The 25,237-nt window shown below is 45.8% G+C and overlaps 2 protein-coding genes across 2 annotated transcripts; both read right to left on the minus strand.

The window, feature by feature from the left end:
- Window positions 1–12: 12 nt before the first annotated feature.
- On the minus strand, window positions 13–16,693 carry LOC149335218 (transmembrane protein 121B-like). The gene is made up of 5 exons (XM_089551902.1): window positions 15,860–16,693; window positions 11,819–12,094; window positions 10,925–11,078; window positions 6,293–6,562; window positions 13–4,583 (listed from the first exon to the last, which is right to left on the minus strand). Exons 1-5 carry the CDS (start codon window positions 15,860–15,862, stop codon window positions 4,213–4,215), a joined length of 1,074 nt encoding a protein of 357 aa, XP_089408028.1. The 5' UTR covers window positions 15,863–16,693; the 3' UTR covers window positions 13–4,212.
- A 1,283-nt stretch (window positions 16,694–17,976) lies between these two features.
- Window positions 17,977–25,212, minus strand: LOC149335219 (uncharacterized). The gene is made up of 3 exons (XM_089551904.1): window positions 24,998–25,212; window positions 20,750–20,999; window positions 17,977–18,954 (listed from the first exon to the last, which is right to left on the minus strand). The coding sequence occupies exons 1-3, from the start codon at window positions 25,105–25,107 to the stop codon at window positions 18,664–18,666; spliced, it is 651 nt and encodes a 216-aa protein (XP_089408030.1). The 5' UTR covers window positions 25,108–25,212; the 3' UTR covers window positions 17,977–18,663.
- Between the last annotated feature and the right edge of the window lie 25 nt (window positions 25,213–25,237).

The following is a 25,237-nucleotide window of genomic DNA, read 5'->3' on the forward strand; positions in this document are numbered from 1 at the left end:
CAGACGCGGGAACCGACGATTCATAACTTTATTAAACGCGCAACAGTGTCATAACATGAGCAATGAACGTCGCAATACGTACTCTTACTTTTTCTTTGGCATCTAAGTTTGGCATATTTCCCCCATTCCACACTGGAATAAAAACGACCGCTAATAACGCCCTCGTAACAAACAATAGGTACCAGAAAACAAAAATAAACACAAAGAACAGCACAGCTCACATGCTCGAAAATTTGGGCATAATTACTGCATGGACCGGCAATGTTACAAGTAGACTAAGGGTAGCTACACTCGCAGATACTGACAAACAAGCAAGTCAAAAAGCAAATGCAAGAGACAACCTTTTGAATCAAGTTTATCCTGACATTAGATTTCGTTTCACTTGTTATCTGAAGTAGACAATATTTTTAAATAGAGCGCGAGAAAAAAGTGCAGAACCCCTGAGCATACATAAGAGCACATTAAAAGTTAGTGGCACGAGTCAATGAGCAATATATAAACGCAGCGATGAATAAGTATGTACACTAAAAAAACCTTAAGAGTGCGTATCCAACAAAACTACTCGACTGCAAGAGCCCTCAGCCATTTTCACACAATGGCATCACACTTAAGTAAGCCACAGGCCAAAAAGACAACTGATTACTATTAAATGAGCCCTATAGGGCAGCACTGCTCAACTCTCTCTACACATCAATGAGCGATATCTCTTCTATCAGGTACTTTTCTACACATATTCAAAGCTGCACTTTTGTGCGGTGGAAATTGTGGGGCCGATTTATCAACATGGCAGATCTAAAGACACCACTCAGAAGATGCATTTCACTGCAATTTGCACATTCACAAAATTGGCCAAACTGCAGGATCGTCCTTCCATCGATCGACGCTCTATGCAAAAATCTCAACACAACTTGCGTTACATATGCTATGGTATTGGCTGAAAGTGCAGAGCTACTTTAGCACGGGGTTAACACTAGCGTGTGCCACTATCAGTAATGAGGCACACATAAAAGGGAGGGTTCTGGCGTGAGGAGACAGTTTACCTAAAACTTATCCGAGCAACTCATCATCGCAAGGCAAAACTTCAGTCACACGCCTATCTAATTAAAATGACCTTCGGAGATGGTATTAGAATTGAAACTGCTATTTATTCGATCCCGGCCGCGGCGGCTGAATTTCGATGGAGGCGAAATTCTAGAGGCCCGTGCACTGTGAGATGTCAGTGCACATTAAAGAACCCCAGGTGGTCGAAATTTCCGGAGCCCTTCACTACGGCGTCTCTCATAGCCTCAGTCGCTTTGGCACGTTAAACCAACTAAGCTAAACTATTATTCCAGCACATGCAAAAGAAGCAATGGATCAGTTAACAAAAATGCAGAGGGCCAAATGAAACCCAACACTCTGTATCTTGTATATCACAGAGGGCCCGAAAAACGGCATACTCGTCTCACATCGGTTTCACAAACCTTTCCACAACTACAGGTCTACGTAACGAGTTTTGTTCCAGATGCTCCGTAGGGGTGTCAAAAGTAAGCAGCTACAGACAATAAAAAAAAGAGTTCCTGTAAAGCAATGCCTCCCATTCCAACACACACAACATGTGGCAAGTGTTTGATCGGGCTGAACATCGTGTGCGTACTCGCAGCAATTCAGCAATGTGCAAAATGGCAGCCACAGGACAAGTGACAGGCCAGCTAGTTGCCATGCCTTGTGAGCTTGAGAGAACCAGACGGTTTGCTCCAATTTTAAAGCTTGTGTAAGCTGAGTATCTTACTGCAAACCGCAGTGACAGGGTCAACCCTGCAGTCTCTCTTCACTGGTGCAACTGCAGAAAATTGGTCACAGGTGTGCAACTGGAATGCGTCTGCCATTCAGGACAAGGCAGTAAATACGAAGGTTATAACGCGAGACGTTCCTACTTGACGCCACCAAAGATAGGTGTGACGACAGTTTTAAAATACTGGTAACTTCTCAAAAGCGCACGTAATACACATATTAATTCTTGTTCAAACAAGACAGGATGTAAAAAAAGCAGCTTCAGGCAGGTAGCCCAGCAGCAAAAACTTTAAAAACATTACATTAAGTCCAGCTCCAACATTTTCGACTGCTCTCCATGCAGAGTAACCTCACAAAAAGGTGTTGCGTCATTTAGGCGAAAAGCTCTAAGTAACATAAGTTACATGCCAATTTCTTTTCCCGAGATGTCCCTCACATGAAAACATACCGGAACGCCAAGACCATTAAGCAACTCGCATCCAAACAATAAAGCATTACGCAAAGTGCAAGCTCCTTTCACTGCAAATAACAGCTTAACAAATACAGTTGAAGTAGGATGCGGTTACAGAATAGTCAATGTTTGAAATGTCACCTTCAAATCGTCTACGACAGGACTAATTATAGATTGGTTTGTTAGAATGGCTGAATTTTTAAGTTTAGCCCAGCTTTCGAATAATGCTCACTGCCAGAAAAATTTTCAGAAAAGGTGCTATGAAAAGAAAAACGTGCACCCTTGCTGATCTTTTACATAAATTTTGCAACAAACTTGAAATGAGCATAACTACAGAGTAGTAGTTTGCCAGAAGTAAAAACAAGTCTGTATAACAACTTGGCCTGAATGCAATGCAATGTGCATTCTCGCAAGTCTTGTCACAAACGGGACCTCGGAAACTTCAAAAGCATGTTTAGTAGTGGTGCTGTATATTGAGCATGTCATTCAAAGCTCTTTCAATTTGGCAAAGTTGGAAATATTGCAACAAAGAATGCACGCCGCTGTTGGAAGCGTGCAGTCAACAGGCTAGTAGCTACGAATAATCCACGATTGGTCTGGAATTCTCACATCGTGTCCCGGCAACAATACCTTGGTAGCCTCAATGGCGCGCAACAAGATTCATGAAGATCCGTAAAGCCAGCAGCTCCAATGCTGGATTTATAAACAGCAAAGTCTTTATGCTTTCAGCACCACTAATAATAGCCTCCCCACTCCTGCTTGCCCTCATCGAAACTTTAAGCCCAAGTAGAGATCAGTGGAGATTCATACCCAACTCTCATGCACATGGCACAAGTTGGAGAAGACGCACAGAACAAAACACAATGTCATGCATTGATATTTGGGTGCTGTGATGCTTTAAAATGCGCCACTTTCCCGAATGGACAGACCATATTGTCTCCAGCTGCCAAGAAATACTGTTTTCCCGGAATATAGGTGGATGGAGAGCTCTCAAGGCTACTTCATCACTGATCCACTTGCTGAGTGTTCTCGTTTTTTTTTTTTTTCAGTAAAGCATCACGCAGGGCAGTACCACACAGATCGAGGAGAAGGGCATAGAAAGCGAATGCTTCAAGCCAGAGAACGATGAGCAACGGTTTGTGGCAGGCACTACCAAATCCAAGTGTCAGGACTAAGAATAGTTCTCGGAAAAAAAATTCCATAGGACCTCACTGCTTTATGACCGGGGCAGATTCTCCCCTAAAAATACAACATACTGGGTCTGTCCAACCTACGGAGGCGTGTTTGATGCTCTCGGCTGGCAATGCAAAGCTACATCCTAGGGTTGTGAACCATCATGGCCAGCGTATTGTATTTGTTTTGTCACAGGTGACCTTCAGTTGTTAACATTGGCAAGCCCTGGTGGTATATCCGCAGGGCCAGTTGGAAAGTCGTAAGTGAGATAAAAACGCGCCCCTGACCAACCCACAATTGGACAGCTGGGGCCGCATTGCTCGCAACAAAGGCACAAAAAAACGTTGCAACGCATCACTCATCTCTTAGGGTCGTAATAATGGTGACTGTAGCAGCACATAAAAAGTTCTCACGGCCTCTTTGAAGGCCTTCAACAAAATCGCTAGATGATGACAGCCCATTCCAGCAGCTCATGCTAAGTTCTCAAGGCCTCCGTGAAGGCCTTCACCGAGACTGCTGTACGATGAGAGCGACTATAGCAGCGCACACAAAGTTCTCAATGCCTTTGCGAAGGCCTTTGCCAAGGCCACTAGACGATGAAAGCCACTTTAGCAGCATCTCCAAAATGCAAAGTTCTCAAGGCCTCTTTGAAGGCCTTTGCCAAGACCATTTGACAATGATGACCACTCCAGCGGCCCATGGAAAGTTCTCAAGGCCTCTGTGAAGGCATCCATCAAGACCGCTGTACAATGACAGTAATTCTAGCAGCAAGTGAAAAGTTCCTGAGAGCTTCCTGAATGCCCTCTCCACGGCCACTAGAGCACATTTCCGACCGAGGGACTTGGCAGGCCATCGTCATCGCCATGGCGATCGTCCTTTTCGCAGATGACCTTGAGCTCGATGGGGTCGGCGGCGATGCACGTGCGGCTTCGGCGGCGGTTGGAGAGCAAAAAAAAGTACAGCTGTGCTTCGGGCACGAGGGTGCGCAGCGCCGAGTAGATGCCGAGGAGGTTCTTGACGAGGAAGAGCGAGACGTCGTGGCCGAAAAAACTCCAGAGGTAGATGCGGATGGCCAGGTAGGGCACGTTGATGAGGCACATGTGCAGCAGCTTGTAGAGGAGCTTGAGTCCCAGGGGGCGTGGCAGCTGGCCAAACTCGCACTGACTCAACTTGAACAGGGCAAGGGCTGCACAAGAGAGAAAAAAAATAAATAAAAATGAATTTTTTTTTTACTTGCCCCACACAAGTGTCCCTTGCATTTTTTAGTTCTCTAAAGGTGAGTGGTTAAGACAGTCAATTAAAGCATTCTGCCATCCACTAGTGCATCTTGGTACCCATGCACTAAAGTTAACGGAGCATGTGAGCTGCGAAAAAAATGAATTTTGTGCAACTCATTGCATGCAATTTGAAATCGAAACCTACAGCCTGCACTTTATGGTGGGGACTCAGCAGTGTGTGCCATCTTTAGACTGTGTGCCCAGGCAACAAGGAGACGGCTTTTTCACTGACTTGTTTGAATCGCAAACTTTTGATGCTGGAAGTACCTTAGTAGTATACACCTGTGCAATAAAATCTTAGTACCTGTGCACTAAGGACTTTGTGTACCAGGCTTGCTGCTACATGCCTTTTTTTGGTTTGTTTTGGTTTATGGGGGTTTAACGTCCCGATGAGAATAAGGCTATGAGGGATATCGTAGTGAAGGCCTCTGGAAATTTCGACCACCTGAAGTTCTTAACGCGCACTGACATTGCACAGTAGATGGGACTCTAGAATCTAGAGTTTCATCCCAATCGAAATGCGACTGCCATGGCCGGGATCGAACCCCCGTCCTTGGGTCAGCAGCCGAGCGCCATAACCATTGAGCCACCGCAGCGGCTACATGCCCTTTTTTTTCTTTGTCCCCGCCACTTGTGCACTAAGATTTGTGACCTGTGTACCATATAACCTTTGTGCTGCATGCCTTGGTCGTTTATGTTTGTTCATCCTCATCACCAGCCTGACTACGCCCGCTGCAAAGGAAAGGCCTCTCCCATATCTCTCTAATTAACCCTATCTTTTGCCAACTGCGGCCACTTAATCTGATCAGCCCATATAACTTTCTGCCGCCTCGTGCTATGCTTGCCTTCTCTTGAAATCCACTCCGTTACCCTTACAGACCTGTGGTTATCTTTCCTTCACATTACATGCCCTGTCCAAGCCCATTTTTTTCCTGCTTATTTTGACTAGGATGTCATTAACCCGCGTTTGTTCCCCTCCCCCTTTTTGTTTGCTCCCTCACCCCAATCCCCGGCGCCAGAGTCAGAAAAGCACGCGAAAATTTTCAGTTCTCGTATAAGCCCTGGGATAAAGGAATGTCAAGAATGAGAGAGCTCACGTGAGTGGGTGAGTGAGTTAAATGGATGGACACAGAGGACAAATTGAAGGTGGCCTGTAATGATACTTTAAAGCATTCTGATAACAAAATGTTACTTTTCCTGAAAACGGAGCTCATATAGGCAAGAAAGGACCAAAAGGTGAAATACAGGTGTCACCACTACTGGATGTTTTCACAAATGAACTGCAAGGAAGGCATATTGTGACAAGCCAATTATCGGCTCGCGGATCACCGAGGCTAGGGTTAGGCCTCCATCCACTTCCAAACAATGACCACGGAGTCCTTCCACGTCTGGACGTCACAAGTTTGCACTAATGCAGTTCTCTGGGCAATAAATGCGTCCTCTCCTGTGGCTGGACAAATGTCAACACAGCCCGAAAAAGCCGCAGAATCGATTTTCACGGAGAACAAAATTTGGATGGAGTTATCCCCAGTGTTCCTTTAACAAAGGAAGGTGAACTGAAGTGAAATTCACCCCATTTCAAGAAGAGTCACCCTCACCGACATGCGAGCAAACTCACTGGGCAGCAAGAAGTTGACGCAGGTGAGGGCGAGCACGGCGTTCTCGAGCGGGTACGTCAGCGCCAGGTGCGTCTCGTTGGGGAACAACAGGCCCAGGAAGGTGACGCTGTCGAGCACCTCGAACGTGGTGCCCGTGCACAGGGAGTGCAGGTACGTGCGCTGCTCCGAGGTGGCGCCGGCCTCATTGTGGCTCTCGACGAGCAGCAGGAAGATGACCGCCGCCACGGCCAGCACCGCCTTCAGAAACTGGATCCCGTACCGGTCATCATCTACGCACACGAGTGCACAGGCTCTCCTTGATATAAGAACACCTGCCTCCCACTTTGCGAATGTACCAATGCGTGCAGGAAATAACAATGGGGAATTCACGTAATGTGGCACAAGGGGGCCATGTTACACTCTAAGCAGAGAGGAGTGAAAAGGGAGTAAAGTTGTCCTCTACAACTACTCCCTCATTTTTTACTCCCATATAGGTGTATTTGTGTTTAGAGTACACGTAAGGGGGTCATTTATGCGTAACGGGTCATGATTAAGGACCCTGGTTTCCCACGTTTCCATAACAACTCCCAGATAAATTGCGGATTTAGGCATTTTTCGCGCAATTTCGCATCGGTAGCCAAATTCTAATTTTTTTTTATGTAACTGTTGTTACAGACATCAGTAGGAGTGACAGAACGATGGGAAAATGACTAATTTACCTTATTTGCATGAACACAACGCATGGGGGATTGATGTGGTCACGGGTTTGATGGCATACAGTTTGGTCATGGTGAATAAATAGGTGAATGGGGCATAGGTGAATAAATATGGAAAGTTTTCATATTTTGGAAGCACTACGGCTCCCTTGTTCACTAGATATAGTGAACAAGGGAGCCATAGTGCTCCCGGAACATGAAAAATTTCCATATTTATTGACCTTGGCCAGTGGCCAGTACTCCTTATCAACATATATGGGGGAGTTTGAGACAGGTCAGGAAAATTTTGAAATATATTACTACAATTATAAAAGAATCACAAACAGCTCAGGCATAAACAACAGACGATGGAGGATCTACTATAGGTCAGGTTTTTATCAGAAAAAAAGGTCAAAGTTTGCAACCGTGCCTGGAAATGGTCAAAGATCATCAGCCCTAGCTGCTGAGTGGCAAGTGCACCCGAAAATTGCTTGACAACAGAAATACAGTGACAGAGACCTTGCACCCTTGCTTTCTAAGCAAGATGAGCAAGGTGAAGATTTCAATGTCCTGTCTTTCTGGGCTGGAATGAAAGAAGTGACCCTAACACTCTCTTTGATTACAGTCATTATGAAGATTTTGTATCAAACAAGCTGCATTCTTTGAATGAAGACAACTTGAAACATTACTTAATGCTGAGTTTTAACAGCCAAGTTCAGTTTTAGAAGATGGACCAAAATAAACTTGCCTGTTTCTTTCGTGCACTTTGTGCTTCCTGCGAAATTCTGTAGATTTTATATTCATGAAATGTTGTGAATTCTTTATTCTGAATTTGCGGAATTTGGAATTTTCCAATGCAGGGGGTTAGGAGCCTTAGGCATGAGGGTTTAGCATGAAACGATGACATCACATAGCGAGGTCACAGGACCAGGTCAAGTGACTGATGCAGACAGGTCCTGTTATGTAACTGTGTGATGACATCATTTCATGCAATCGAAAACCAAGAGATTCCGGTGGGGGGGGAGGTAACATGGTCATAACAGCTGGTGCTGCAAAAAAATGAAAAAAAAAATGGCTCATTTTCTGAACCTCAACGAGCTACCAGATCTGAGCAACTGCTGCTGAGCAGAAGATTAACAGCCTGCCTGGCTATAGCAGCCACATTTAGATAAGAACGAATACGAACCATGTAACCATGTGTTAACCATGTAACGATGGCAAATGTTTGCAATGCCGAACCATTCTTCAATTAAGTAAAGTGCCTCACTTTTGACAATACCTGAAAAGCTCAATGGCCCAAAGTGCACCCAAGTGTCACACATGTTCAAGTAGGAATGAAGTTCATCAGTTATCGTCACCTTCATCAGCCTAACTACATCCACTTGTAAGCGATCGTACGACGCAATTTCTCATCGGCGCCTACTCCCGTCGAGACGGCGCCAGTCGTGTCCTCGACTCAAGTGGAGCTCACGTGAATCTGGCTCGGTGCGCCGGTCGATCCAGAGTGCATACCGCATCGCCTGCCTCGAGTGGCGCTCACGTGAATGTGGCTCGGTGCGTTCGTCGGTCCGGAATGCATACCGTATCGCTTGCCTACCCTCCTCTATTCTTCCCGGCGCCGTCAGGACGCCGTTTGTGTTTGTGACGTTTTGTGTTTTCGCGAGTGCGGCGCGTCGGCTCATCAGCGCCGGCGGCAAGAAGCGCAGCGAGTGTGTGGTGCGCGAGCGATCTGAGCGGACGTGCGTGTAAGACTGTGGGAACCCTTTTGAAGTGCGCGAACTTGAATTATAACCACAATACAGTCAAGCCCACTTACAACAATAATGGTTATAGCAATATATTGGATATAACAATGGTCAGTCGTGGCACCGTCAGCTTTGTCATGTGTTCTATGGTAAAATAAACTGCTTATAGCAATGCTGTCAAGACACATTATTGGTTATAACAATTAAATCTGGTAATTGAGTGTCAACCATTATAGAAAAAAAACCAAGGAAATGCTACAACCACACCAGCAAAACCATGCTTACAACACAAAAGCACGCGCGTGTGGGGCCGACCAATGGACTGAGCTGGCGCAGCAACGCCACGAAAGCAAAAGAACCCGTGAATGCGTTCCCCTGAGCAAAAGGCCCACACAGAGAAGAAAGTAGGGAGCATGGTAGGGAGCCTTGGCGGAGCAGTCCATTATTAACATTTCTGAGGGGTGCACCGCTTGCAGAAAAAAATGTGCAGATGCATTTTTCTTTGCTTTTACACTCTGAGCCACGGCTGGCACTGGCAGCGCGTACGTTGTCCCATCTTCCGCTGTTCTTCGCTAACTTCCCCACGGTCCGTGCTTCACAAATTTCCCGTGTCCCAGGGGCAGGCGTCATCGCGTCAGGAGAGCTGCTGCATTGCTGCATTGGCTACGCACGCCATGCGTACCCCCAATCAGTTGCAGTGCGCGTGCGTGCAGCCAGCACGGTTTTTCTCACGTCAGCTGTCACCGCACGCTTAGTTCTGCATGCTTCTTGAATATCCCATAAGAATCACTTCCGGAAAGCCCGCTTGATTCCTGTGATGTGAAGGTGTGCGAAACTCTCGGTGGTGCAGTGATGGCGGTGCTTTGGTCATCGGTGAACGGTGAACATTGTTCCAGTTCCCTGAAGTTTGAATTAATGAGCTTTTACAGGTATTAGGACTATCAAACCCCTCCGGCTATTTACTGTCAGTAAATGCTCTGAAGTTTGTCATCTTTTCTTTTTTTCGGCACAACCCTGTTATAACAATTATTGGTTATAAGTGGGCTTGACTGTATATCCGTTTTTATTCCCAAAAAATTGTGTGTGCGTGGGTATTCTTACCCGCTCCCCCTTCATGTTTTCGGTCATCGCTGACACACTAAAGCATGAAGGCCTCTCCCACGACCCTCCAATTCACCCTGTGCTGTGCTAGCTGCAGCCACTTTATTCTCTCAAACTTCCTTATCCCATCTCCCCACATAACCTATGCCCACCTAACTGCTACGCTTGCCCGTCAGAGAAACCTCTAAAATTCACACCTCACTATCACAAACTGATGAAGCTGTGTGTGCTTGTTAAAGCCGAACACACTATAATAGAATCACTGCCATCCATGAAATTAAGAGCAACTGTTGGGAAGCCCTGTTTGTCAGTGTAAGAGGACAACACATGGATGGGGTAGTGGCATGGATTGGTGCAATAATTTCTGGAGTGCTTTTTGTGTTCTTTTATTTTTTGCAGACCTACAAAAGAAGCCAGACACAGTGCCAAACAAGTTCCGCTGTTTATTTTGTCACCTCAATACCCTTACACCTATCTCCCTCCTGGGCTGTTCAATAACATTCACTCATGTTCAACAGGTACCAACCCATTCAAGGTTAGCAACCATTGTAACGAAAAATGATCAAAAGTGCCTCCTCTTAGTTCACAGGCTGACGCGCAGTGAAGCAAGCACTCCAGCACCTTACCCTAACTCGGACAGCTCAATGATTTGGTTTTGTTTATTGGTGTTTAACGTCCCAAAGCGACTCAGGCTATGAGAGACACCGTAGTGAAGGGCTCGGGATAATTTAGACCACCGGGGGTTCTTGAACATGCACTGACATCACACAGTACACGGGCCTCTAGAATTTCGCCTTCATTGAAATTCAGCCGCCATGGCCGGGATCGAACCCACGTCTTTTGGGTCAACAGCCGAGAGTCATAACCACTGAGCCACCGCAGAGGGGTTGGACAGCCCAATGAAGAGGGAGAGAAACTATTACACGTCCTAGGTCCAAGTAGCTGGTTCAGGTGGGCTGGTTAAAGGGAGCAGCTCGACGTAGAGTGATGGTTACTCAATATGCGGGTACCATGTGAGCAACATGTGGGTAGCACGTGGGTGCCATGTTTTTCTTACACACTGAATGAGTACACCTCACACTCACTCACTCACGCACACATGCATGCCCACCTTTGAGCACTTGTGCCACGTCCATCCGAAAGAGCAGGACGACCTTGGCCACGAGTAGCAGGGAGTAGAGGAGCCACGACGTATAGCAGAGGGGGAAGCGCCCCAAGACCGGGTGCGGAGGCTCGGGCTCCGGCGTGGCATCATCCGGCTGATCCTGTAAGCGATAAGCCCATTTCGCGCCACACTTGTAGATGTGCCACTTTGAATGACCACTGCAGCACTTTTTCTTCCTCTGTGGCAATGAAAATTGGGGCGCTGTTTCTGCATTAGTTATTAACACACCAAATTGCATCATTCACGACCATTTGAAAAGATAGCATTGCGAAATAAAAGCTATTTACTCATCCCGCCAAAAAATGCCGTGATGTCCACTTGTCATTTCCAAACACATTTCTCTGTAGCTACAAAAGATGGCACCACAAACTTGACAGGGAGGTGTCAAAATGGTAAGAGCCCGGAATTCAAAGGTGGAAATTCACCTTGTATACGAAAATAGGAGCAAGCTTAGGTAGCATCCACATGTGTGGACACAGCACCTGAAGGGAATATATAGCGGTTCTCATTATGTACAGCAGACTCTTGTTAATTTGACCTCCTTTAATTCAAACTGACGGTCTCGTAATCTTAACTGTGCACAATTTAAACAAATTGTCTGTTGTTAATACTTAACTAATTTATTCACAGAACAGAACCAGAACTAGACCGTGGTCCAAGGATCCGAGCATGCTTTTCATCACTCCTCCTGTACTTACATTTTCCTACGAAACAAAACATTCTTATTCTCATTCTAAAGCCATCCAAAGGGGATTCCGAGCTTTCAGACTACTGATCCACAATCAGCATGACGAAACAGATTTTTGCACCAATGAGAGGAAAGGAAGGGTGCCTGCTTACAGGAGAGGGTGCGGACCGCCGGAAGTGGCGCCGGGCAAGGAAGACGGCCGACATGATGCCGATGAGCACGAGGAAATCGGCAAGAAACCAGAAGTACCAGGCCACTGACCCCTGGTTGTGCTGGATGAGATAGAAGTCGAGCGTCGAGCCCTGGAACACCACTGCCACCAGCAGCACCAACACGTCCAGAACGGCCGCCAGGTGCGACGCAGAGCAGCATCGGGCCATGGCAGCGCGAAGTAGCTTCCGCATGCCGCCGGAGTCCGCACTCAGGGGCTACAGCACACCAGAACAGCAGAGGTTAGTCACATGGAGGTTAGTCACATGGAGGTTAGTCACATGGAGGTTAGTCACATCGCACCAAACCCAGTTTCCACTAACACATTATAACATTTACTAGTAAACGCCCTCAACGGTTTTGTAATCTTGAAAACACAAGGTGAACCGAGCTTCAATTCCGATTCAACTTTCAAAGGTTCGGTTACATTCCACATAAATACTCCCAAAAGCAGAAGATTGCACAGCCACCAGCAGATTTTATGGCACTGCTAAAACTGCCATAAAATTATCTGTTCACCCGAACAGCAGCATATGAACAGAGGATCACGCTTCATCTTGTTTTGATACAAATACAGAACATCGTACTTTCTTTTCTTATTCAGATATCTTTCACACCAAAATACCAAAGGAGGCATATAATAAATAAACAGCACAAAATAATAAATAAATAAAAATTAAAAATACCCTGTGCCCCTTGGTTTCTGTGGCTGTTGGCTTCTCTCATATATTGTAGTAGAATGTTCTTGCGGGCTAGCTGGTTCATTTCAATAAAAGGTAGGAATAAGCAAATAAGATAGAAAGGAGATATAGAAACAAAAACGACACTACGAGAGCAGACTTCCAATTGTTTATTTACAAGTGAAAACTCAAGCTATACATTAGGCGTGGAACTGAAGTGCACAACCACTTTTGTCATTTGTCACTTTTTGTATTTTTGTTTACCCAATGTCGAGGTCCAACTGTGTGCTATTTTTTATCAGTTGATGTGAAAATCATTACATTCAGCATTAGAACGTACTATTTTCAGTGCTTGGACTAAACTGAGCAATGACGCTTGGGACAGACCCACGCTTCTCTCCCTCTTCCGAGTTTGCACGTGAGGCCGGAATTGATCTTTATCTCCATTTCCCTACTCCCTCCCTTCCGCGAAAAGGCCTTCGTGCCAGCTCCATTTAATAGAGATGACTCAATAAATCTGAAGGAGAAACGTTTGCCCAACGGGTCAGTGGGCCACGCAGGAATGCATCACAACAGAAAAATCAGGAGGCACCCAAAGCTAAAGTGCCTAATTGGGCTACGTGTCGGTCGAGATGCGACACAACTACAGTAACATTATTCACAGGGAGCATTCTGGATGAGTGGATGGGGTTCGGATCGCCACACCAAGGTATAGCAAAAGCAGCAGCTTCAATAAAAGTTTGCTTATAAAGGATGACTGCGATTTTTCTCCAATTTTTTCCTATCACTATGGGTCGAGACATATCTCCTAGAAAATGGTTAAATAGTTTGACAGCATCAGATTCCAAGCTGGCAGGACACAAAGTGTGGCCTTGTCTGGCACATTCTAACATTTTATTTAGGGCACCATAAGTGAGGCTATCTTCCCAGAGTAGTGCACTAAGCAAACTGCTGCGTATCCATAATTTCAGCTGCACACAGACAAGAGAGGTCAAACAGGAAAAAAACGACAAGACAAGCGCTGCTGATTAGACAGGCTGAAAGCCCGTTTCCTGCATATTCTGTTTGGTTGTTTTTACTTCCTGTGAGTATTCAAAGAACACCGCCTCTCTCTTTCATCACTAGAAACATGAACCATGGAAGAGCCGCATTGCCTGAAGAAAGTGAGGTGTGTCAGAAATTGACCGTTGCAAGATTTGTTTGGTAAGCTGGGAACTTAGCTTTCTGTTAGAGTGGTCTTTCATTAATCTGAACTTGCCTAACTCAAACTTGCGACTAATTTGAACTGACGCTTGAATCTCATCGGCAAGAAGTGCATTAAAACAGCTCTAATTCGATACATTAAATAATTAGAATAAAATTTGAGTCCCTTGAAGTTGAGCTACCGAGAGTTGACTGTAAACACATTTGTTTTCCATTACAATTGCAGGCCAGCAGAATAGCACAAATTCCACTCTTTAACATTCTATCAGGTATTAGCAACTTATTAGAAACATCTGGCAGTGTGGTGTTTAATGACTTGCTATTTTGTCTTTCCTGGAATTCTCCTCAAAGCAAACTCCAAACCTGAGAGGCAGGCCTTAAATTACAGTTGTGAGAGTGAATGCAAACAAGATGAGACTGTAGTGTAAAGGGCTGCAGACCAACACTGTCACTATACTAATGAAGCAGTGCTTCACCTGTCAGATCACGCAGAGAATTGCTTGAACTTGTTACAGTTTCTGTGAACACCGTTCTCAAGAGTGGCAACAAGCTTTGAACCCAAAAATGAACTATACACACTTTCTAGCATTTGGTTCAGCAAGGTTCATACATCAATCCATACTAAATTTTTCAATCTTGTTTATGTATTATTTTATTCCCTTATCAGGCTGCTTTTTCATAGATAGCATACTTTATTACCAGCAACACCTTATCAAAATCAGTAAGATATAGCTATCACAATGAGACTGTTATAATAGCCTGAATCCCCACTTTGGCCTTGAGGGGCTCTACACAAAGCTGTTGCAATAAAAAGAATGTTGACACACTGGTAGAAACTTGATATGCTTTAGTAGTAATGCATTTAGCAGTAAATTTATAAGTACCTTGCGTGCACACATAAAAACACATTATATTTGTTGAAAAGGAGAGGCGCAGACTTCAAAAGTCCAGATGTAAGCACACTTGTCTAAAGCACTGGAGCAATATGCAGCAGGCTAAATAAAGATAGATCTTAGCGCATCTGCCATGTTGGAGGCCTGACGCTTGTGCCTTTGTAGTCGTAACAGATATGCAGAAACAGATGAGTGCAATAACTGTCTGTAAAAACCACAGCTGATGAGACAAACAAAAGAAATTGTTTTTTTTTTTTTTTGCATACCCGGAGACGGCAGCCTTATAATAGCAGTGGTCAACAATACAACCCGATGCACAAACCTGCTCCTAATCTATTTAGCATACAGAGTGATGAAACGGTTTGGTAGTTCTGTTCAGCCTGTTCGCGGAAGCAAGAGAATAAGCTCCCTAACCACGGACACAAACCACAAGATGATTAGTGGCGCACGAAAAGCTTACCCTTTGCATTGCTACTTTGCGCGCAATGTCTCACGCAGACGCTTTTGTTTTGACACACACGCGTCACGTCGGCAAACATCTCAAGGCGTATGCGCTTTCACGAGTCACTGCGTTAATGGCAGTTAAAGCGAAGTAAGCACCAGCACAAGTGCTGCAAGCAGACGGAAAACTAGACTTTTGTGCATTATTCAATTACCCCGCCGGCAATTGTCCTGTAGCAACAACTGTCGCCAAAGGCTAACAAAAAAAAAAAAAAAACTGCGCCGCGAACTCCAAGAAACAATAGGGCGTCAATTAATGACAAGAAGCGAAATATTTTTGGCTGATTACGAACAATGCGTTCTTTGTCAGCGTCACTGATGCCGATAGGAGCATGCGATCACGAAACAGGGGCAACGCGTTTTGCGCACGGTAGCGACCACACGCTCTCAGCTGATAAACGTGCGAAAAACCTGCCGCACAGGTGTCTTACGTAGTGACGAAACGGTGACGCCCACAGAGGCTGATTCATCGTAGGAGGGCGCAGAGCACGTCGGGCTCGGACAGTGAACAATGCGCCCGCGTCGGTTGCGTAATGCACGTACAAAGAAACGAAAAAATGGAAGGAAAAGAAACTGCGCTAGCCCTCGTGGTAGCTGCGCGCGATGGTGTTTCAAGGCGAACCATTATCAAAGCGCAAGTAGTAAACGCACCTTTGGCGCAGAAGCGGGCGGTCCTGCGAGAACACGGAAACTTCACCATACTCACCATAGCGATCGTCGTTTTCGCCTACGCGGCTTCGATGATGGTCAAAAACACAGACGCTGACCGCACTGGTGATGAGAGCCTTGCCACCGTGGTAGTAGAGAGCGCGGAGAGCACTCCACATCCATCAAGGCTCCCTTGGGTCTGTCGTTGTTTCCCGCACTACTACTCGGCGCACTGCCGCGACTTTGACCGTCGCGCACCCGACGATATGAATCACCCGTCGTGCCTTCTCGAAAGAAGCAAGCCTGAAAGTTCAACGAGCGAAATAAAGGCCGCTGGCTCTTGGCTGCTGCGCGCCGTCGTTGACACAAAAAATGACAAGCAAAAGCCCCCCTCCACGGCGTCGCGACGTCAAGTTCAGCAAGCTCGCGCTCGTTATGTCGACGGCAACCAGAACAGCACGTTGCAATTTCGACGGCCAAAGCGTTTACACAGCTCCGCAGCCATGTCCGCAGCCGACCGCTGAATTCAATCAAATCTCCCTATATTCTGGCCATTAAAACAGGCACAATTGCATTCTTATTTTTCTGAATAGCCTATACCATGAAGAGCAAGCTTCGCGCAAGGCTTCTGATAACGGTCCTAGTGCAGGGGATGAAAGCGGGAAATTTGAATTCAGTGCAAGAGGTGCTCTTGCGAGTGTCATTGATCACCGACACTCGCCAGGCACAATTTGGCAGTGGAGTAGGAGCTACGAGCGCGACAAGACGGCTTCCAGGCTTGTGCGTTTGGCTCGCGAGCGCGTGAAAACTTGAGAACGACACACTTGTGGAAGCCGCCGCCTACCGCGTAAACTGCGCCCCGTGTGTCCGTATGTAGAACGAGACGCATCATTCATTTTCACCGCCGAAAATCGAACTGTGCATTCTACAGCGCGGACATCGGCGCATTGCTGTTCGCATCTTAGCGCGTCGCTGCCAGAATGGGGTGTTTTCACCCTTTCTGGGCATTTCAAAAGGCCCAACTCGATCCACGACGAGGCTCAACTCTTCCTCCCTTTTCCTTTTTTATCCCCCAATGGTTTCCGATATTCCTCGCATTTTCACGGCAAGAACGCTATAGTAAGGCTTCATTTACCGATTGTCTTAATAGTACGGCTGCGCTTCTGCTAGTTTACGCTTTCACACAGCAGTTTAAAATACCAGTTCTGCTCAACCCTAGGTAACTAATGTAAAGGTTACCCAGAGTTGAGCAGCAGTGGTATTTTAAACTGCTGTGTGAAAGCATAAACGTAACCTCTACATTAGTTCATACAGCTCGATCCTTGCAGAGGAGCTTAGTCATTTGCTTGCATACATATGGCACGTTAAAATGGCATGAACATGCAAAAACTACTTACATCCAGTAAAGTTTAGAGCAATTTTATGTCAATTACGTACTAAATTAGATGCTGTTGTATATTTTCTCTCAAGTACACCAACCTCCTGAATACTCCTGACCAGCTGTTTTTCCTAACAATGGTGATATATGATTCTGCGATTCATACACTGGTAACAATTGAGTCATAGTGTTGTAGACTACTAACTAGCCCAAGTGTCTGTGCTTAACAATATATGACTACTGCTATTGCTGCCTCAGGCTGTTTTTACGAGGAAGAACTACAGAGAATGTTTCCTACATTCGAATCAGTGCGAAAGCACGGATCTGTGCTATGTAGAAAACGACAATGAGTGGACAGTGCCGTGGGATGGAGCACTCGTGCTAGGCCAGCTGCAAACAGACAAGGGAACAATGGACGATTTTGCTGGGGCTTGGTACCCATAAGATTAGTGCTTAGCATTAGAACTGCAATGACGTCAAGTGGTTCTTTCTTTGCAGATATCAGAGGCTAGATTACACTGCCATCCACTTCCAACCCGCAATTACGGAGTCCAAGATTTGCAATTCTCACGGCGCCATCATCACGACTTTGATCTGTGGAGGGAAAAAATATTTCATTCCGAACTACAAATCTTTTAGCAACAAACATTCCTTTTGTTGCCAAACGAATGTCTACAGAGTCACAATTGTATTTCACTAAGAGCAGAATACTGGTTGGAGCTGTACTCAGAATGCGCTTTGGATGATACTGCAATGCACTACCAGCTTAAAAAATGATAGGGGTGCCAAGACACAAACGATTTTTTCAGTGTCTTTATTACGGCTGACTAAACAATGCATCATCTGTACAAAAGCCAGCGTTCAAACTCGTAAACAAGAAAATGACTATTATAGTTGCACAGTGTGAATCAAGATGAAATTAGCTACTTAGATCACAATGCACCAGCACTCAAAATGCAGCTTTCCTCAAAATCAGCACACCATTAATGACACAATAGATGATTTGTAGTTATGACATGAAGCCTCTTTAGCGATCAGCTACCTGCAAGTATCTCCATCACATGGTGTTACCACTCACACCTGAGTGCAGTTTCATGTTTCTGAACCATAGGCCCACCTGTCACCTAACGAGAACCTGCTGCAACAAAAGTAATCCTTTCTTACCACCACAATCTCAGATTCACAGCAAATGCCAAACTAGCTCTTTGACGCTATTACAGTCTTAAGATCACATCAAAAGGCTGCCTGCTTCTATAGCAGGTCACCACTGGCACAGTCGAAATAGCAGTCCCCTGTTGACACGGTCCCCTGTTGATGCAGTCACCCGTTGATACACCGGTTACCTGTTGCATCGGCCCCACTCTCTCAGGCTCACACCTGGAAAAGACCACGTGCTTCAGTGGCAAAAAGATGCTGTCGTTGGATGGTGCTCTCTCTTAGGCACGCTAAGCTGCCCACGGAGGTCGCACCACGGGCAGTGGTTGTCACCGCTCCGGCGGCACGCGGTCGGTGACCTCCATGCGGTCCACCACGCCGGAGAATGTTGCCCTTCTAGCAAGCCGCGGAGGCGAGCCCCCCCTCGCTTCGGCAGGCGCGCTGATAGCGTCCGTGTGGTGCAAGTACGCTTCCCACAGCTCTCGCCGCCAGTGGACCAGAGCATGCCAGACGCGCTGCAGAAATCCGGCCGCAGCCAGGAAGCCAGAAACGGTAACTCGCCGCGTGCCTGTCAGGATGGCCGTGGCTGCCTGTTCCATCTTCCCTTGTTGCGGAAACACCTGCGGGCAAAGAAAACATGCAAAATTTTTTGCATCCGCAGTCGTGGCCCAGTGGTGTGGACACCCATCTTGGCTGCAAGGAGGTGGTTGGTTCAAAACCTACCGCCGGACACCCACCGGTAAAATGGGTACAAGCGCCCAGCGGCCCGCCACTCGGCTTTCTTTAGGGGTATACGTTTGGGAGAAGCTCCGTAAACTCCACTGCGCCCCTCACGCGCGGAGCCCAGTATCGAACGACGTTCGCAGCCTTCCTCTCTTGTGTGGTACCGTTCAGCCAATGCGGCTCGAACGCCAGCAGAGAAGCGCAACGGCCTTTCCCTCATATGTGAGGACAAACCAGCCTTCCTCACTTCCTCAGAGTCTTACACTCGCACTGATCCACTGGCTCACAGCAGCAGAATCAGCAGCGATTGTACTTCAGTGCAATTTTCCCTTCAGTATTGATGAACTTTTTTCCAACATTTAGCCTTATGAAGCATAAGCTCATTGTTATAGTGCGCTAACATTTAAGCCCGCATTCAGCAAATATCCTGTGATGCATTCTGAAACCTGGAGAGCAACCTGTCCACCGGGTTGTGGGCAACCTGCCCAGGTGTATATACACACACAGGTCATCATGTGTAATTTGTATCTGGTTACACCCGAGAATATGGTTACCACGCATTTAACAGGTGTTTGCCACCCACCACGGTGCGCAGATTGTGATGACATCACAGGACACGTGACCTAGGTGGCTGGTGGGCCAATTGCTTTTCCGCTCACAATGTCGCCGGCGCATTTTTTGCAGAACAGAAGCTGTGACTGATACACATGCATAGAACGACCATTACAAACATTGTGCTATGTACCTATGGCAGGTCACCTGGCAGGTCACTTGCCACAGTGGTCTGCTTGTGATGACATCACAAGGTTCGCATCGCATATGTGTCACGAGTGACAGTGGTCGCCATTTCCACTTGCATAGACACTTATAATGCTAATACATTAATAAGTCCTGACGATATATAAACAGAATACTTTTTTGTTTGCAACAGAATGCAGTCACTCATTCAGCTTTTCCGTAGTGCACAGAAGGAGTAGACAAGAGCAACCAGCCAGGTCGTCGCCTCACTGACACAAAGGTTTCGTTCGGTTGCCAATGCTGGTGCTGGGGGCTTGTCAGCGACGGCATATTTGCCGATCAGACCACTACCCAACCCAAACACAGAGGCAGCGCTTGGCTGACGTCGTGCAGTGCCGTTCATAGTACATCACATTACTGTGCTGTGATGTCTCTAATACTATACACCGATATCATTCCCAAGTTCCTACGTCACCATCTCACTAGTGACGGATCTCGATTAAGAGAAAAAGCATTCAAGGACCTTTGGAGCTGAATTAAAATATATTGGTCGCATCCGATATTGCTGTGGGTGACCTTACACACAGAGGAGGACCATAACAAGCTTTTTGTAGCCTAAAAATTTGGCGTCTCCACCTCTTTAAGGTGGATATCCGGATATCCAACGGGACACGCATAGGCAGCTCGACACACTGCCAAGACGTCACGTGCAGCGTCACTGAATTCTGACCAGTCAGCATGACATCTTGCATATGCTCACTCCCCCTCCTCTTTGCTCCTCACAATCCTTCATGTTACGCCAACACTGCAGAGCCAAGAAAGTAACAGCTGTCGCTGTAAAACAACTGCTCCACAACTGACAGCTGTTACGAGCCATACTTCATCTGACAGATCTGCCCTGCACGCCATCTCCTCCACAGTCCAATGTCCACTGAGAAAGCTTGGGGTTGCTACCTTGCGAAGGCCGCCATCAACAGCCTGGCCGATGCATTCCATGCTGTCAAACCAGAGGGTGGACACACCGGACGCAGCTGCCTCGAGGGCTAGGCCAGGGCTCCAGCCGCGCCCGGAACAGTAGGCGCCCGCTGTCAGCAGCAGCAGAAGCCACGGCACTCGCAGCCGCCACAGCCACAGCAGTGTCGACAGCACCACCAGGATCTGTGCCTCTGAGCGCCAGATGTGCAGCCGCTCGGCCAGGGAGGACCTGCAAATTGAAAATGGTAGCTTGGATCAGTTGGTTAATGGGACAATGAGGAAAGCTTCATCCAATCTTTAGTCTCAGTAAAAATTGACTGAATGGATTTTTCAGGCCATGCTGAGGTATGTTTGGCAGCAAAAGATGTATTTATCATTAAGAAAATTAGGTTTAAAAACAGAGCATGTTTTCCCCCCACAGCCCAATGAAAATCAATAATGTTAAAGGGTCAATCTACTCACCGAGATGAGTGTATAAATAATGGCATATTCTGGTAGTCGGCACCCTATAACATCAATAACGAGGGAACTGCTCCCGGTTTAGGCAGGAATTTATATTTTATTTCGGCGTTAAAAGTGTCGTAAAAATGCATGGTGGTGACCCCAAACGTTCATTTTGTTGGTGCAGGTGGTAGTCTTTTTTTGTAGAAGCATAAGTGAATATACTATGTACCGTTTGTATGCCACAATGTCATAGAAACGTACGTTTTATTCTAGTAAACTGTAGAAGGCGTACCGCTCGCTTTTTCTGCAAATCACATGAATATTTATAGTTATACGTATGCTAAACGCAGGCACATTCCCACTTTTAGTTCAGCGTATGCTAGCAGAGACGCAAAAATAAACTCAGCCTATAGTGGCGCCATCTGGTTGTCAGGACGGGAACCATTGCTGTAAACAAACCGACTCTCCACTTAAGCCTAGAAGCGGCAGAATCGTCACTCCAATTATTAAAATAAAGCAAATTTATCACTTATACGTTTTCTTATAGGCGAGATGAGACGAAGCAAAAGACCGGCGCCCCATTTATGGCCAGTAAACGCACTGAAAAAGGCAGCAACAACGAGAATTCAGTCCGAAGCGAGAGGTCTGGCTTCGACGGGCGCCGCCATGTTAGTTGCCGCGCGGCGGAAATCCAGATGGTTGCCAGATGAGACTACCATCTCATACAGATGTGTTCCCACATCAATAAATTCTATTTTAAAATGGTCGACTGCTCTTCTTGGCACCACACCTGGCTAAACGTTAATGTGAGTAAAGAGCTATCGGTTGCCGCAAAGAAAATATGACCGATAAAATTCAGTAGACTGACCCTTTAAGGCTGTAAAGAATTCTGTGACTGCTGTTTGGAAGTGAACAGCAGTGAAGCCTAGCTTCAGGAATCCAAGTTTAAAAAAACTGTCTCAAAGTCTCCAGCTAGCTTGCAAAAGTCTGGTGGTGGTAATAATGTACTTTATTGTTTGAAATCTTTTCTAGCTCAAATAAGATCAGTTTACAGGGAGTGTAGCCTCATAGTCATAAAACATGATAAGTGAACGAAAGCAAACCATGCACTGTAGCAGACAATGGCACAGACAATAACCCTCAGCCACCTCCATCGTCCACAAATGCCCCAATATTTACAAACAGTGTTAGTCCACAGCCAGAAACCTACCCCAGAGCTTTCATGGTCATTCACACAAAATGAAGTCATCACTAAGTGCGGTCACATCACATGATCCATTTTCATTGGTCAATTGACCAATGGGTGGCCTGACCAATGGCAATGCGTCTTGTGAACCATTCAACTGTCACTGTTCCAGTTAAATAAACTCACAACTGAATCTCCCAAATGCATTCCTTTATCACATTCTTTCTTTTACATTCTCCTTACCAATACAGATGGTGCTTAAGCTCATGTCCCATTACATGAACGCCCCTTACACTTTTTCCTCCATGACTTTTCGTCATGCTATGGGTTTCCATGCCTCCAACAAGCTGCCACATCTGCAGCATCATCTAGTGTCTTAATGAATATTTAGAAGGATACAGATGCATATAAAAATTGGAAAAAACCTCATGTAAAGCCTAAGACACTTATATGGCAGCTGTGAGCAGCAGACTGTTTTTGAGAGAGCAACCAGCTCGGAAGGTAGCTAAAAGCATTACATAATCCTTGAAAAAATAACTAGAGTAGAGATAAGTGAGTTCTCCGAGATTTTAAACTGCATTTAAACTACAAGAGTGGCACAGTTTTTGCGAATCAAGTGCAAAAACTATGTTGTGAACAATCCTTGCACCTTTCCTTAGCTCATAAAAAAATTCGAGTTTATTTTGTTCATCGTCCAAAACATCCCCCTAATAAGGAACTCGTGATAAAAGGTGCAAGCTGTCACTTGCTGCTGATTGACAAACCACATTGAATCTAGGGTGGTTTTGGGTAAATGAAAGGCGTAAGTTCATTAATTAAATACAACAGCTGCTGTTCAGGTTCTACCAAACTGTGTTAGCAAACTCCAGTTATGGTAAAATGCAGCTGGCATGAAAACTCGCCTATAAAGGTACCATCACATTGTAAAGGTGAAGCCAGAAAGGTAGAGATGAATAGATATCAAGAGATCTGCCGATTTAAAATCATGCTTACGAGGCCAGAAAAAAAAGCCTATATTCTACAAGTACAATAATGCTCTGGAATGCTATGCTACTGAGTCAGTTCTCCAAATTTGCTAGCACAGACAACAGTACAGCCAGCAGGCAGTACAACCAGCTGTTCCCGGTAAATAAAAGAAAATTGGGACCAATTCAATTAAATGAGTATTCCAACTGAATAGTCTATATGGACTTCCAAATGGACCAATTGAGTTTCCAACCAATGAGCACAACTGGTCTTACCAATTGCATCCAAATGCACCTAATGTATCTAAGTGAACATTTGCATATTCAACAAACAAGACAAAACTAAGATGGTTCTTATAATAACAGCTATCAGCAGCTTAAACTACTAAAACGTATTCATCATCTGCACTATACCTGTGGTCGAAATTAAATGAAATAACTGCACTCAGTGGGCAAGCACCACTGGCCTCAGCATGAGTCTCTCATAAATTGGGTATTTAAGTGGGAGCGGAAGTGTGTTCTCTGGATGTACATATTCAGCTTATGCTGTGTCTGAATATATGGTGTTTCTTGATTGTGACGTATGCATGCCTGTTTGGCCTTGATTTTCATAAAAGCATGTAATGTTCAATTCCCCAGAAAAATGTTGATTCGCACCAGGTAGTATCTCCAAATCAGTTTTCCTTTTGCACATTATTAACGTGCAATAATTCAATGCAAGAAATATTTTTGACATCGAGTATTTTGCACAACTTAATTGTGAGATACATTCTGTAAATATTTTCTGGATGCAATAACTGTCTATAGCCAAATTGGTCCAATTGGTCAGGTGGCTAAAAACACAACTGGGACAAATTGGAATGTCCAATTGGTTCTAACTGAAATTTCCAATGTTTTATTTTCTTACAGGGATGGGCAGAGCGAAAATGGCAGTAGTACAGTGCTAAAAAGTTACCGTATTTTCCTAATTTTGTCACTGCTGGCTATACTGTACACTTTTCCTCGCGTATGCCAGGAATGTGCTATTAATGACGAAGATACTGGAGACAACGCCACTTAATGCTGCTCATGCGACAAGACAGGCTCTGCATACCAAATGCAGAAGGTACAATCTGCAGTTTAATTTTCCTTGCAAGTAGTATGAGTCAATTGCTATAACCTAGTCTCAACAGGGTTCGAGAAATCTCGAATTGGAAGTACTTGTGATACCCGACATAGGCGTACGATAGATAAAACAAACCAATTATCAGTTTGATAGTGCCGGCAGTAGTGGGTGCAAATAGAGAGTACAGGCCGATAACAGTCTTCACGCAGCATTCTACACGCATAACGTAGCTAAGGTCTGCAGCCTTGATTATAGCAATGCGCGACCGCAATAGTTTCCATGCGCGTTTGCACAGCCATTTCGTGCATCGTAGTCGAATTCTTCCTTTCGCGCGCACAGCACACAGCAAAACGATAATCGACAAAGTAGGTAGCAGATGCCCGCAGGCGTACAGCTCGATGAGCACGTAAAGCATCCGTAAGATAGGCACGTTACAGCAAAAAACGCTTCAAAGCTGCGGATCGCAACTGGGGAAACCCAAGCTCTCGGTGTTCGAACACCTGCGTACAAAAATTCGCGCCTCTCACCCGTGCGTTCGGATAGCGCGCTTGGTCAACAGGTCAAGCGGCAGGAATATGCAGTACTGGAAGGCTATTTCCAGAAGGAAGGATACCACTGCTGCAAAAATCGCCGACATCTCCGGGGAAACGAAGCCGACGCTATTCGAAAACGCGGAGAAGGAACCGCTAAGCCTTTTTTGAGCTGCCGACGGATGACCCGGCGCCCGGAAGTCGACAAGAACAACCGATCATCACGTTCCGGTTTCG

This window comes from Amblyomma mixtum, chromosome 7 (genome assembly GCF_055824585.1).
Source record: "Amblyomma mixtum isolate Tamu chromosome 7, ASM5582458v1, whole genome shotgun sequence".
NCBI classification, from domain to species: Eukaryota; Metazoa; Arthropoda; class Arachnida; order Ixodida; family Ixodidae; genus Amblyomma; species Amblyomma mixtum.

What these genes read in the sequence shown, in the direction of transcription:
- LOC149335218 (XM_089551902.1), bottom strand. An exon ending in GGCGGTCCGCACCCTCTCCT is followed by an intron (nt 11,079 to 11,818) that starts GTAAGCAGGCAC and finishes TATCGCTTACAG; the next exon opens with GATCAGCCGGATGATGCCAC. An exon ending in CGTCAACTTCTTGCTGCCCA is followed by an intron (nt 4,584 to 6,292) that starts GTGAGTTTGCTC and finishes TCTCTTGTGCAG; the next exon opens with CCCTTGCCCTGTTCAAGTTG.
- LOC149335219 (XM_089551904.1), bottom strand. Translation starts at nt 25,107, where the DNA reads ATGTCGGCGATTTTTGCAGCAGTGGTATCCTTCCTTCTGGAAATAGCC. An exon ending in CGCGCTATCCGAACGCACGG is followed by an intron (nt 21,000 to 24,997) that starts GTGAGAGGCGCG and finishes TTCAATTTGCAG; the next exon opens with GTCCTCCCTGGCCGAGCGGC. An exon ending in TTGATGGCGGCCTTCGCAAG is followed by an intron (nt 18,955 to 20,749) that starts GTAGCAACCCCA and finishes CTTTGCCCGCAG; the next exon opens with GTGTTTCCGCAACAAGGGAA.